This window comes from Arachis duranensis, chromosome 6, assembly GCF_000817695.3.
Source record: "Arachis duranensis cultivar V14167 chromosome 6, aradu.V14167.gnm2.J7QH, whole genome shotgun sequence".
Taxonomy (NCBI): domain Eukaryota; kingdom Viridiplantae; phylum Streptophyta; class Magnoliopsida; order Fabales; family Fabaceae; genus Arachis; species Arachis duranensis.
In genome coordinates this window covers 8,602,283-8,616,417 of record NC_029777.3, presented here as the reverse complement: position 1 = coordinate 8,616,417, position 14,135 = coordinate 8,602,283, and the positions used below count along the sequence as shown (strand labels likewise).

The 14,135-nt window shown below is 29.1% G+C and overlaps 2 protein-coding genes across 2 annotated transcripts; one reads left to right on the top strand and one right to left on the bottom strand.

Moving 5' to 3' along the window:
* Positions 1-4,618: 4,618 nt before the first annotated feature.
* LOC107492525 (uncharacterized) lies at positions 4,619-5,853 on the bottom strand. Its single transcript, XM_016113566.3, has 3 exons — positions 5,602-5,853; positions 5,410-5,522; positions 4,619-5,323 (listed from the first exon to the last, which is right to left on the bottom strand). The coding sequence occupies exons 1-3, from the start codon at positions 5,669-5,671 to the stop codon at positions 5,030-5,032; spliced, it is 477 nt and encodes a 158-aa protein (XP_015969052.1). The 5' UTR covers positions 5,672-5,853; the 3' UTR covers positions 4,619-5,029.
* A 1,422-nt stretch (positions 5,854-7,275) lies between these two features.
* Positions 7,276-8,587, top strand: LOC107492438 (CASP-like protein 1E1). Its single transcript, XM_016113459.3, has 2 exons — positions 7,276-7,551; positions 8,091-8,587. Exons 1-2 carry the CDS (start codon positions 7,316-7,318, stop codon positions 8,461-8,463), a joined length of 609 nt encoding a protein of 202 aa, XP_015968945.1. The 5' UTR covers positions 7,276-7,315; the 3' UTR covers positions 8,464-8,587.
* Positions 8,588-14,135: the final 5,548 nt, after the last annotated feature.

Below are 14,135 nucleotides of genomic sequence, written 5' to 3'. Positions count from 1 at the left end.
GGGTGGTGGTGGGGGTGCTGGTGGTGGTGTTGGTGGTGGTGTTGGCAAAGGTTGTAGCGGTGGTATTGGTGTTGGTGGTGGTGGTGGTAGAGGAGGTAATTGTGTTGATAGTGGTGAGGATATTTTTGTCCAAAAAAATAAAAATGACGATTTTAATACGAAAAAAATGTTAAAGATGATTCTAAATAAAAAAATTAGATGAGGGACGATTTCGATTCTAGCTGAAAACCACTGAACCAAAACCATACTTAACTCTTTTATTTATTATAGCCACTAACTCACCGGTCACCATTGAAATTAAAAGGTTAAAACAATATGTCATAGTAATACTTAATGTGTTACGAAAAAAATTAAGAGTATAACATGTTTTAAAAATTAATTTGTTAAGTAGAAGCAAAAAATAAAATATTATAAATATTAAATTTTAAATTTAAATTATTAATATAAAATATAATAAATAAAGAGTAAAAATTTATTCAATTAATAAAGAGTAAATTACATAATTTTTAAAGATTGTAAAAACATTTTTAATGGAGTATTTTTAGAATATTACATTTAAAAAGTGAATTAATTTAGAATTGAAAATTATATTAGAAATCATTGATGAAATAAAATCAATATCACCTTAATAATATAGTATCACTTTAATTAAAAATAAATAAAATTTTACCACTCGTATAATTATGTTAATTAAATTGAAACTAAGCATTGAAAGAACAAGTTTTATTTTCAATTTTAAATCACTATTTATGATAAATAGTTTCACAAATATCTAAAATAAAATTGAAATTAAAATTAGTATTAGAAATGCTCTAAAAAGAACCCGTTTGGGAACGCACAAAAGTTACTTTTTTTTACTTTTGAATTATGAAAAGTTACGATAAGTGTGTTTGGCACTATTTTTAAGAAGAGCTTTTAACTTCTCGAAAAGTTAATTTATAGCTTTTGGAAGAAGTAGAAATAGATGACTTTCTCCTTTTTGATAAGTTATTTTATCACTTCCGTGGAAAAAAATTGATTTCAAAACAAAAAAATTTACTTTCGTTCTTGATTCTGTGGAAAAATGTTTCCTGTTTCTGCTGGAAATACTGGCCCTCCACCACCATTTTCACGCAAGGTTCCATCTTCTAGAAGCACTGGCCTTCCACCATCATCCTCACACGCAATGTTCCATCTACTGGAAGTGTTGGCCTTCCACCACCATTTTCACGTAATGATTCATCTGCTGGAAGTATTGACCATTCACCACCATCTTCTGTTCCATCTGAACTAGCATATATTCCTTCCAGGTATTTTTTTTATCATTTTATCATTCTATTTTTATTATTAAATTTGTATTGAATATTTTGTATGCTATGAAATCTCAGTTTTAATTTTATTTTTTTATATGTGATTTTAATTTTATTTTTTTATATGTGATTTTAATTTTATTTTTTTATATGTGATTTTAATTTTATTTTTTTATATGTGATTTTAATTTTATTTTTTTATATGTGATTTTATTTTTATACAACTTGCTATTATTTTTATAATTAGTTTTATAATTTTCTTTTTTTTTTATGTTCTTCCCCAACAAATTCATGAAAGTGGCAAGTCCGGAAGAAAATTTAAAGCTGACTGGAATGAACGAAATACTGTTATATTCATGAAAATATGTAAAGAAGAGATGGTGGCTCGAAATAGACCTGGAACACATTTTAACAAAGTTGGTTGGGCAAATTTAAAAATAAAATTCTTGAAAGAGACTGGTTTAAATTATGAGTCTAAACAATTTAAAAAAATTTAATATTCATTCTCTTATGTCAAAAAAAATGTATTTTTTGAGTTATTTATCCAAACGCTACAACTTTAAAATAAGTACTTCTATAGTTAAAGTTCCAAACACAAAATAACTTATTTATAAGCTACTATTAATAAAAATCTTTATACTTTAAGCTCATTTTCCAAAAAAATTTATTTAAGTTATTTATCCAAACTGACCTAAGTATGCTATTTTCTAGTTTGTACTTCTATGTCATTTGTTGGTCAACCTACAATTACATAATCAAGTGGACTTAGAATAGTGATGGACGGGGCTAATAAAGTATTGACGTACAAATTACAATAATTAAGAAAACAAATTATAAATAACGAAGATTAACCTGAATGAATAGCAAGGCCATTATTTGTATTGTGACTCAAACTAATTTTTAGTTTTTTGCAGAGAAAGAGAGGATGGCTCTATGCATATTGTCAATTGATATGATGGGGGTTCTAATGGCGTTGGTTATTGCTCTAACTCTCATGCTCATATGTTCTTCTCCTCCTAGAAGGGTTGTCGTTCATCGTTACCCTTATTACTAACTAATTAGCCACACTTACAATTAATTGAGTCTCTGGATCGGCTAAAATCATGTAATTCGTTTTCGGTATGTTAAATTATATTCCAAACTATGTTAGATGGTGTATTTTAAACTTGTCTCTATTTATCTCTTTCGTGATGGTAGTGGTAACTAATGATTATATTGTTGATGAGAATTGTCGTTGAGTTGGTTTTTCAATTGCGCTTTCGTTTCTCATTTCGTAGAAATAGATGCATCGTATAACAAGGTTCAAGGATTCTTCTATAGTCCTTATCAGTTGCCAAGAGATGAATGAATCATTTAAACTTATTGGGACCTATAGCGTAAAATGAGGATCAATAATTGAACCTTTAGGTTACGTTTGTTTATAGAGATAGGACACTTAAGATATGGATACAGAGAAATAAAATCATGTCTGATAGAGGAGACATAAACAAAAATCGTATGTCATACTAAATTAGTGTATTTTATGTTCATTCTGACAGGAAAAACACAGAGACACTAATAAAGTACACAACTTATTTTTTATTATTTTTGTTAATTTTTTATAATTATATCTGTTTATTATTATATTTTCCATCTCAAATTTTTTGAATAAAAAAAATGAGAATAAATTAGATTTTTATAATTTGTTTTAGTTTATCACCAAACAAAATATAAGAACACAAAATTTTGTATCTGTGTCCATCAGTGTCTTATCATGTCTTGTTCTCAATGTCTTGTTCTATCCTGTTCTCATAAACAAACGTAGCCTTATCTACTTTAGTCTTAGACTATTTTTTCTTAGGTGTGTTACTGTGTTTTATGTTATTTTATTTGTTAATCGAGCAAGGTGAAACGGTTAAATTAACAAGTAGTGAATTTTATGGTGCCTATAACTTGATGCCTAATTTTTGCCTAACTTATTTCTTATGGCAATTTTTGAATATTTAATAATTATTTACTTTTATACTTTTAAAATTAAATATTAATTTTTAACTCTTTTTAGTAAGTTAGGCAAACATTTTTAGACACCATAGCAATCACATTAATAAGTATATGATTTTATAGTATATTTTTTTATTTTTTGTATATTTTTGGATCAAAGGTCGCGATATATTATTGTAGATGCTGTCTAATAAGCCTAACTTAATCCCTTCATTATTTTAATTATCTTTTTTGTTTTTTAACCTAAAATTATTTCATGATGTTCTTTTTCACTCTTACTAAAAAGGTAAGACTTAGTTATGTTTCAGTTTGGTCAAAATTTTGGAATTCAGATAAGTGAAGTTTTGTCATGAATTTAGTTTTGGTGGCTAAAATTTTGTACAAAAAGTCAATTAACTTAAAAAAAAAAAAACTTAGGCTAATATATCTCCTCTAATATTGGCTCACATTAATGATCCAAAAATTGTATTAATTTGGAGCTACTTGTTGGAGGTTGTTATTAAAAATTCAATAGTGAGGTGTATGTGAATTTTCAATGACGAAACAGAGATAAGATTGAACTCTAAAGAGACATTCGAGATGCTGCCACGCAAAACTCTAACCAGAAATATTGTAAACAAATAATATGACATCATTATGTTTCAATTATTCATGCTTTGTTTTAATGCGTTCTAATCTCGAGAGCTTAATTTAATATTGGAAAATCAAATATGTTGCTGCAGCTAATGCCTATAATGGGATGTTAAATGAAATAGTGAGGTTATTTAAGATACAAATTGAAAATATAAATCAAAGTAAGACTTAGAAATTAATTTGACGAAAAAAACAGTGTTAGAAGAAGAAAGGAAATAGAGAAAAAAAATTCAATAGTAAAAAAATTTTAAATTATGGAGGTCATATATTTTATCACCACAATAACAACAGAATTACATTATTCTAGTCTCCAGTATTTCTCTGTTTAACTAACACCCATTGACTTAAGAAGCTTCACAAATCAAAATTAAAATCGACTTTAGACTAGTGGTGATTATAGACTTAATAGTCAACTTGTGAGTTGGAAAAAAAGAAAAAATATATATAGAAACCAAGTCTTAAACAAACTCAATTTGAATAAAACCAAGGGTATTCCATTCCATTCCCTTTCATTCAGGCACTTTTGTTCATACAAGGCACATAGAGATGGTTTGCAAGGAAATATGTATTGATTTCATGGGGCTTCTGATGGCGCTGGTTATTGCTCTGGCCCTCATGCTCATCTGCTCCACCTCGCCAAGGCGGAGGGTTGTCGTCCACCGCTGGCCTTACTAGCTTCTTCTTCATAATATGGCTCTGCTGTGTGTATCTTGTCACCAGAGTTTTTTCTGTTATCTCAAGAGTTTGTATGAGCCGGGTATTTGATCAAGTGTTCATTACTATTTTTGTAAGTCTTTGTGTAAAACCATATACTTTCTTCTATATCAAATAAAATTTTCAGTTTAGAAATTTTCTCCTGCCTTGTTTGTGAGCTAAGATCTTTGTTCATATTATAAGACATAATAATTGTTTAAGACTCTAAGTTGGTTGTTAAATAGATCGAATTACCAATCAAATTTGTCTTAATCAACTTTTAATAACTCATAATATTCTATGTCATCAACAAAGATAATTAACTTTGAACAGAACAATGTTTACAATGGTCAGCAAAGTACTGAAAACAACTTGAATACAAAGATTTTAAATTTGCACAATCAACAACTATCGGTATTGTTATATAATTTGAATCAAGGAGATTTGGATGGTTTGATTTGAGTTGAGACTTGAATAGTATCCAAAAGATGCTGAATTCTGTATTTCATAAGAGGTTGCCCTTTTCTGGTTTTCTTAAGCATTTTGTCACGCAGAGCTTTTCTTCTGGCTTGGGCCTCTTCTCTCTCTTCCTTCTTAGCCATCAAAGCTGCCTCTCTTTCCATTCTTTCTCTCTCTTTCTCTTCATGCTTCTTTCTGTACAATTCTTCCAAACCATTCCTCCTCTTCTCACTCTCGCCCTTATTCTCTTTCATCACAGCTCCATCGTTCTGCACCATCAAATAGAAAGTTTGATTAATGGATTCAACTATTAGAATCATGACCTAGCTATAACAGATATAATATATCGAAGAACCTCGATCATCAGTTTCTGTGCCGAGGAAGGATCGGTTTGCTCCGTTTGCTGCTTTAACATCTTCTTAAACTTCTTTATATTCTTCGCATTCTTATAGAATTCTTTTTGCTTCTCTGAACAAACAAGCATCACCTAAATCACTGCTTCAACCTTTATTACAATATAAAATTCTAAGAGAGAGAAGAAGCATACTTATGAGAGCAGGGTTGTAATGACTTTTATCGGATTTCACATTGCCGGAATAGTTCTTCCTCTTTCTCATTCTCGCGTTGACTCCCTCGTTCTTCTTCACTGTGCTTTGTGGAATGCGAGAACAAAATGAAAAGTGGAAACCCTAATTTGCAGAAGATCAATTTGTGGACAAATTCTTCAGCCCAATATGTTTTGGATTGGGTCCGATAGCGAAATAAGGCCCATTTTGGTCTTCACACCTTCGGTTAACAAAAAGGGTCCAATACTATCATAAGAGCAAAAATCACTTATTATAATGTAGCCTGTCCAAAAAAAAGCCACTATAATGTAGGTCGTGAAAGAGCGGATCGGGATTGAATAATAGCCCAATACAGAAGTGGTGGCAATCGGGCAATGCCTTATACTATTGTGAGCCCATTATAAGTTTATAACACCCTCCCTGTCCAAAAAAAAAAAAGGTTTATAACACCCTTATAAGTTATAACTAAACAAATGTTATTTATAACTCCATCATTGTTTTAAATTTAAAATATTTATATATTCAGTTTTTATTGTTTTAGAGAATTAAATTTCTAGTTAAATTAAATCTGATTTCATTCCCAAAATTTTTCATACTCACCAAATATCATAACACTGATGAAATGAGTTTAGAGTTTACTATTTAACTTGTGTACGATTTAGCAACGAGCTATAACTCAAATGGCATGGTTAGGTCACGGATTCGAATTTCTCTATTTTTGATAAAGAATTTGAGTTTAGAATTTAAGATTTATTATTTGTTGAAACTATATTTTTTTCATTTAAATATACTAGTTTTTAGATATAAAATATAATTATGTTATGTGTATATTAAAAATAAGCTACCAAATCAACCAACCATATAAAATATATATTAAAATATTAAATATATATTTAAAATGAGTTAAACAACATATATATTTATACACAAAAAATATTAAGAATTAATATTTTTTTATTAATATTAAGCAACACTTTAGTCCAACGCCTTATTTTTATACCATTAGAATTTAGAATTTATATTATAATTTGATCTTTGATGTTTAATTGTTTAGAATTGATTATAATATTAGTTAAAAATAATAAATTTTATTAATCATATAGCATTGTTCATATCAGATAAATAATAGCTGATTTAGTAACTCATTTTTGAGAGATATATAGTAATTTTTATAAAAAAAAACTTAAACCATTAAATCTAAAGATACATTTTTGGTATTTATTTTAAAATAATATTATATAATCAATAAAATTTATTATTTTTTACTAATATTTAACTATGAAGAATGTTAGGGCCAAGAATTTTAGTGTTTTGTAATCATTAATTGGCCATCAATAGTATTTTTAATGGTGTGAGATTACATCTAATAGTATCTAATGGTGGGAGATTTATCACTTTTTTTTAATGGTTAAATGCTGGCCAGAAAATACAAAAATTGCTGCCCCTAAACTTTTTCTTTAACTAATACTCTAAATATTAATTACCGTATTCTAAATTTTAACATCTCTCGTATTCTTATTTTTAGCTTGTATAGCAGTGTGTTGATGATGTAGCCGTTGGTAGAGAGATACATTAAATAGGGTACAAAGGCGTAGTACAAGTTGCCTTGAATGCTACTCCAACCTCCCCACCTTACCTTTCTCTTCTCATTCATATATTTGCCATCAGGTGTAGTAATCAGTAATAAAAACAAATATGGGCAGTAGTAGTGTGGAAGGTGGAGGACTGCAAAGCAACGTCAAGGTTGTGGAGAGGGCAATACTAATGGGCACGACACGGCGGCCTTGCGAGGTCGTAGTGCGCCTTCTTGGGCTCTTTCTTACTCTTGTTGCCACCATCATTGTTGGTGTTGATAAAGAGACTAAGATCATTTCCTATGCTGGTATCGACTTCAAGGCCACTGCTAAGTGGGAATACCTGTCTGCTACCGTGTACGTATTTTATTATATGTATCCATCCATCTCTCTTTTTCAAAGTGCTACATGCTATCTATTTATATATAAATCAAGGTGAAAATTCAGGTGCACTTTCTTTTGCGTGAAGTAGCTTAAAGTCGTTAGAAGTCAAATCAGTCAAATCATTTAACGGCTTTCAATTATCAACTTCACATAAAATCGACTGCACCTAAGTTTTCACTATAAATCAATCCTAATCTTAGAAATATATTCAAATTAGTCACTAAAATACATATTAAAATAAATTAAATTATACACATACAAACATATATATANTTTTTTTTTAGTTATAAAGAGTAGTGTGCTCTTGATCCATTAATTATGGATGACAATACTAATAAAATAAGTTCACGGTTGTTTGGTTTTTATGGTATTTTTGTATTTGTATCTTTTTATTGTTTTACTTTGTTGTGTTGAATTTTTTGTTTTAAAAATAATAATAATTTAAATATATATATATATTTTATAAAATGATTGATTAATTATTTTTTTTATTTTTTTTGGAATAATTACAGATTTTTGTTGGTGTCAAACGCCATAGCATGCTCGTATGCAGCTGCATCTTTGGTGATGTTGGAGATGGCAAAAAGAAGAAGAAACGATAATAATGATGTGTTATCTACTTCAGTAGTAGAGTTTGGTGTAACGGTGATGGACCTTGTAATGATGGGACTGTTATTCTCAGCAAACGGTGCTGCTGCTGCTGTGGGAGTAATCGCACAGAACGGAAACTCCCACATTCAATGGATGAAAGTTTGCAATGTCTTTGATGCATATTGTCGCCACATGACCGCTGCATTTCTCCTCTCTTTCTTTGCATCCGTTTCCTTCCTCTTCATGGTTCTTTTCTCTCTGGTCAAACTCCATTATTACAAGTTTTCTACTTAATTGTATTAACATTACATCATCATCACATCTTGTTATAGTATATCATATCATATGCTCATCAATAGTGTTCATGAATATATACTAGCGGTTAATTAATCTTATATATGTGATATGTTTGATTGATCTGGACGAATCAAAGTGTTTTTTTTTCCTTTGCTCAGTTAATATTATTTAATATTGGAATTGCAGATGGTAGGTGTCTCTATTAATTTAAGAGCAGTGGAATAAATATACATACTTTGTTTTTGTGAAAGCAAGAGTGGGTTCGAGTAATTTCACTTTCTAAAGTAGGTAAACATGTGTGTGTAAAATCAGGTGTGTGAACTCGTTACCAATTTATTTGGACATAAAAGAAAAATTGGGAAACGTAAACAAATATTAATTAATTAGACGTAAAATATCATACAAATTATTCAATCAAAATCTTCTTGATTAATTATGACTAGATCGATTAATTTTGGCTTCATTGCGCGCACTATGTAGCATGTTACGACTTTAGATAGAATGAAAGTTAAGAAGATAAGAAAACACAAGAAAAAGTAAAATTTTGATAAAAAAATTTAAAAAAAAATGCTATTTGTATATTATTTTTCAGCCACCAATTCAGTCATTCTTATTAAAATATAGTAGAAAACACGGTTAGTTATAAAGAAGCTAATACCTCACTTCTCTTCTCTTCTTTTCGATTGCGCCAACCTCACTTCTTACTTCTCTTCGATCGCGCCAACCTCACTCCTTGTATTTTTCTCTTTTCCACGCTTCCCTCTACTTTGCTTCGCACCATTTTTGGTTCTTGTTATCTTAAGGTTTTGATTATAACTTTTGATTAAATGAAACCCACAAATTTAAATGATGAGGTTTGTGTTTAATTTATTTGATATGTTAATTTTTTATTCTTGATTTAATTTTAATTTTTTATTATTCATATTTTATTTTTTATTTGATTTTAATTTTATTGATTATTTAGTTATGTAAATACTTCTGATTTGGCTTATACTTCTGATATATGGCTTCATTATGTACATTTATAAGTGTTAAAACTATTCGAATGAAATATTTACGAGTATGTAACTCAAAACATAGAAATGGATTTGCATGTGGTGTGATGATGAGTTAGGTGAATTCTCCTTTGAGTGCAGAAGTCATGTTAAATTACTGCTAACCTTTCTCTTTTACTCGATGTCTTTGATGATCCCTGTGTTATTGAATCAGCAATCTCAGAAAAAAAAATCTAGCTTGCTTTCTTGGTCTCTTGGAGGCCCAAACACCTATAAGAAGCATTCATGTAAGTTGTGTAATGAGAAAAATGTTTAGCTCTTGAATTGGAGCTAAATTGATAATTTTTATCAGTAAACATGTATAATCAAATTTAGTAGTGAAATATAGCATCGAACCTGATTATAATTAAACTCAATAAACATATATAATCAACCTCAATCAGTAGTATAATCAAATTTAGTAAATATGTATAATCAAACTCATTAGTCAAATATAGCACTAAACTTGAGTATAATCAAATTTAGTAAATATGATAATCAAATTCAGTAGTAAAAAAATTACTAACATGATAGTCAAATTCAGTAGTACAAGTTCAATAGAAAATTTATACAATCAATTCTTTCCCCTCGATGTGTCCTAAATTTTCTTCGGACTTTTAATTTCTTTTTTCATCTCCAATTATTCTTTTTAAGGTTTTCGTCCCAACATTTGCATATGGACTAATTTGGGAGGCTCCTAGTTTTCTTTGTCTTTGTGCTTTTGTCTCTTTCGAAGTATTCAAAACTTTCTTTTCTTTTTTCTTTCTTTCTTTTGTATTGACAATCTTTGAGAATTGATAACCTTTTGCTAGCTCCAAAATATTAGTTTGACAATTATTTTGTGGACATAGAAGCATTTGTATGATAATATTCTTCTTTAATCTATAACAATCATCCTGTTATTCAAATCAAATCATACACACCAAACAAATTCAGCAACCAAATTAAATAATAGCACTACATTAATAAAAATACTAATTATCTTCAAATCAAATCATACATATAAAATAGTAGCGTGTTCAGTTTCAATTCAAATTACCAACTTGTAATTAGTTAAAATAATAATTATTTCAATTTCTTAACCTAAAGTCTCAAATTTAAGTTCTAGGATCAAATCTAAGTTTTAAAAATAAGACAATAATGTAACATCTAAATTTTAAGAATAATCAATGGTATTAAAGCTATTGAAAAAAGGGTAAGCCTTTGCATTACCTTCTCTTTTTTCTAATCGATATGTTATATGAGATCCTGGCCTAATCTATTTTAGCATCACCTAATATTGAAAATTAAAATGCTGTGTTGTCTCAGGCAAATTCTATATGGTTGTGTATAATGCCAGAAAGCATGAGAACCTTGATGAACTACATCAGACAAAAGTATGGAAACTCTACAGTCTATAATCTATATCACAGAAAATGGTAAACTTCAAAATATAAATGACATAATTGATGCTTACTATGTATATTATGTCACTGCAGAATCTAAAGCATTAATCTAAAATATACTCGTGTACTTTCATGTTCCATAAATAACACTAAAGTGTATATATAATAGTTTTGACTAGAAAGCTAAATCTTTACTGTCAACAATGGTTTTGACTTGTGACGGGGATGGATGATGGCAATAGCACATTTACCTCCATTAAGGATGCTCTAAAGGATGAGAAACGGATTGGGTACCACAGTGGCTATTTATCTAATTTACAAGCTGCTATAAAGTATGTACTAATAATTTATGGCTTTATTTCATTACTACCAATATTTTTTTGTCAATTGTATTATTATAAGCTTAGTAATGATGATTTAATTTGATGAATTGCAGAGATGGTTGCAGTATGAAGGGATATTTTGTGTAGTCATTATTTGATAACTGAGAGTGAGCAGTTGGATAAAGTTCAAGATTTAGTCTATACAGTTCAGAGATAATAATCAAACACTAAAATACAGTATGTGTTAGTTAAAGTGGCATTCGTTTCATTGTGTAAATTAATATTTAGTAATGTATTCTGTATAATAAAATAAGAGTATGCAAAGATCTTATCAGTTGCAAAAAAAATCTAGCATAAAAGATAAAAAATAAAAACAAAATACCTTTCTCCACTCTATCTCATTCGAGGTTTTTTTGGATACATTTTTTTTGTGTTCCTGTTTTCTGGTTCTCTTTCTATTAGTTTTGGTGTAATCTTTTTTTGTATTTTTTAAAACTAGCAAATTAAACAACTAAAATCCAATCAAATTCAAAAAGTAAAAAAATTAAAACTCAATAATCAAATATTAAGTATGGTATAATCAAATATGCTGTAATATCATGTTTTAAAAGTTGAACATAATCAAATAGACTCCAAATCATATCACAAAAATTCAGTTATAATCAAACATGTTATAAATATATCAACTATGCTATAATATAATTTTTAAAACTGAGCTAATTCAAACTTATTCATATAATAATCAAACATAATCCAACTCATATCACAAAAATTCAGTTATAATCAATTGTTAAAATTAGCATACTGAGACTTTAATTCAAAACCCTAACTTAAATATTTTTAGTACAAATTATGTACAATACAAGTTGATTCATAGAAGCTCAAAATGAAAAAGAAAATGCAGTCCAAGAAACTGATAGAAGCTCAAAACGAACAAGAAAAATGCCGTCGAAGAAGCTGATGGAATAAAATAGGAAAAATGCAGAATCAAATAAGGAATAGAAATTTACCTTGTAGAATCAAAAAAGAAAAATGCAACCGATGAAATTCGCCTCTGTGACAGAAAGCACGCGTCCGAGATAGAGGAAGGAAAATTGCAATCGCGCCTGAAAGAGATCGAAGGAGAATTATACCACCGGAGAGAGAGGGAAGGAGAATCACCGTTGAGAATGAGGATAAGAAAGGAGTCGCGTCAGAGAATGCGAGTGAGAGTGAGGGTGAGGGAAGGAGAAAGAATAACGTTTGTTTCAGCGCGAGAATAAAGTTGAGAGTGAGATTTTATTTTTAATTTTTGAATTTTGTATTGGATACATATATAAATACGGTGACTGAAAATAATGGCTGAAAGTGGTGTGTTTGTAGCACAAAATTTTATTACAGAGATATACGTGAGTCATTTATAACAAACAATTAGTATATTGAGTTATGTATAAATTTTTGATGTATGAATAAAGACACATACATAAAACACAACACAATACGGCACATACAGATACATGAATTTAACATTTTTATAAAACATAAGAACACAATATATATAAAATATTTTTAGATAAATTATAATGATATTATTTAAATGTCTTTAAAAAATTATTTATTTATTTTTTATTAAAATGCGATCGAACATAAAAAAAAATATACCTATCGAATAAATATTGTGTCCAAAATATTAGATATATTGACACAACAAATAAAAAAAAAAAGTGACTGTGATTCATAGTGTGTATAAAAAATACAAAAATATTAAAGAAAGAAAAGGAAAAAAATGTGAGCTTCTACAGGAAAGGTAGGTAGTCTTTGGTGCCGTGTTTAAAACTTTAAATAATACAAAGTTTGAAGTACAAATTTGACTGCTTGCAATTTCATCTCTCCTAAAGGAACGACTATTTGGAAATTGGAATGGTCTTAGCTAGTACTCTTAACTCTTCTATAGAAAATTAGAAATTGAGTCCGGTGGGCGGTGGCTATAACATTATTTGGATGGCACTCATGATAACGGCGTCTACGTTAATTGGCTTGTTTAGGCCAGGTGGGCCCATCGAATATCTTTAATTAATTACTAATTAGCATGTTTAGGCTATGTGTAGCATAAAATTTGTTAGTCTTATTTTCAAACGAAGCCTAATATTTTTTGGATATAGACTTAATTTAGCCTAATGTTTTAATTGTCGTATTTCAATCTCAAAAGAATATCTTATTTCAATCCAAAAAATTTTAAACGGATTTAATATTATTCTATTATTAAATTTGATATGAATAATTAATATATTAAAAAAGTAATAACGTTTAATTTTAATATGTAAATGAAATTGTCTCTCCAATAATTATTAATATGAATAATTTTTCATAAGTTTTGGAGCGTTAATAATTAATTGCTAGATTTTAGGGCAATTTACATAAATAAATAAAGTGGGAGAATTATTTCCGTAAATGTGCAAATCTGTTTGTTGTTACGATTTTGTGCAAAAATGAATTTTATGTAAACCGTGGCAACCCACCACGGTTTCAAAACAAACATAAACCGTGGGAGGTCACCACAGATTAGGAAGAAATTGGTTTACATGTAAACCGTGGGAGGTCACCACGGTTTACGAAGGAAAATGGTTGTGCATAAACCGTGGGGAGTCACCACGGTTTATGTAGAGTAAAAAAACGTGGTGGCTTGCCACGGTTTACTCTGACGGAAAATCTATATATATGTGGGTGATTCAAGCACCAGAAGAGATCATTCTCACAATGTGCATTATATAAACCATACATGAACACATGAAATACTCTGAATCAGGCACTCACTACATAGTCAAAAGATAAATATTATTTAACAGTAAGTCTGAAATACATAAACACTAATAATCATGCACATTACATAAAGTAATTAGCATGCTGAATACATAACGTAACTACCAAGATCAATACATAACTTAACT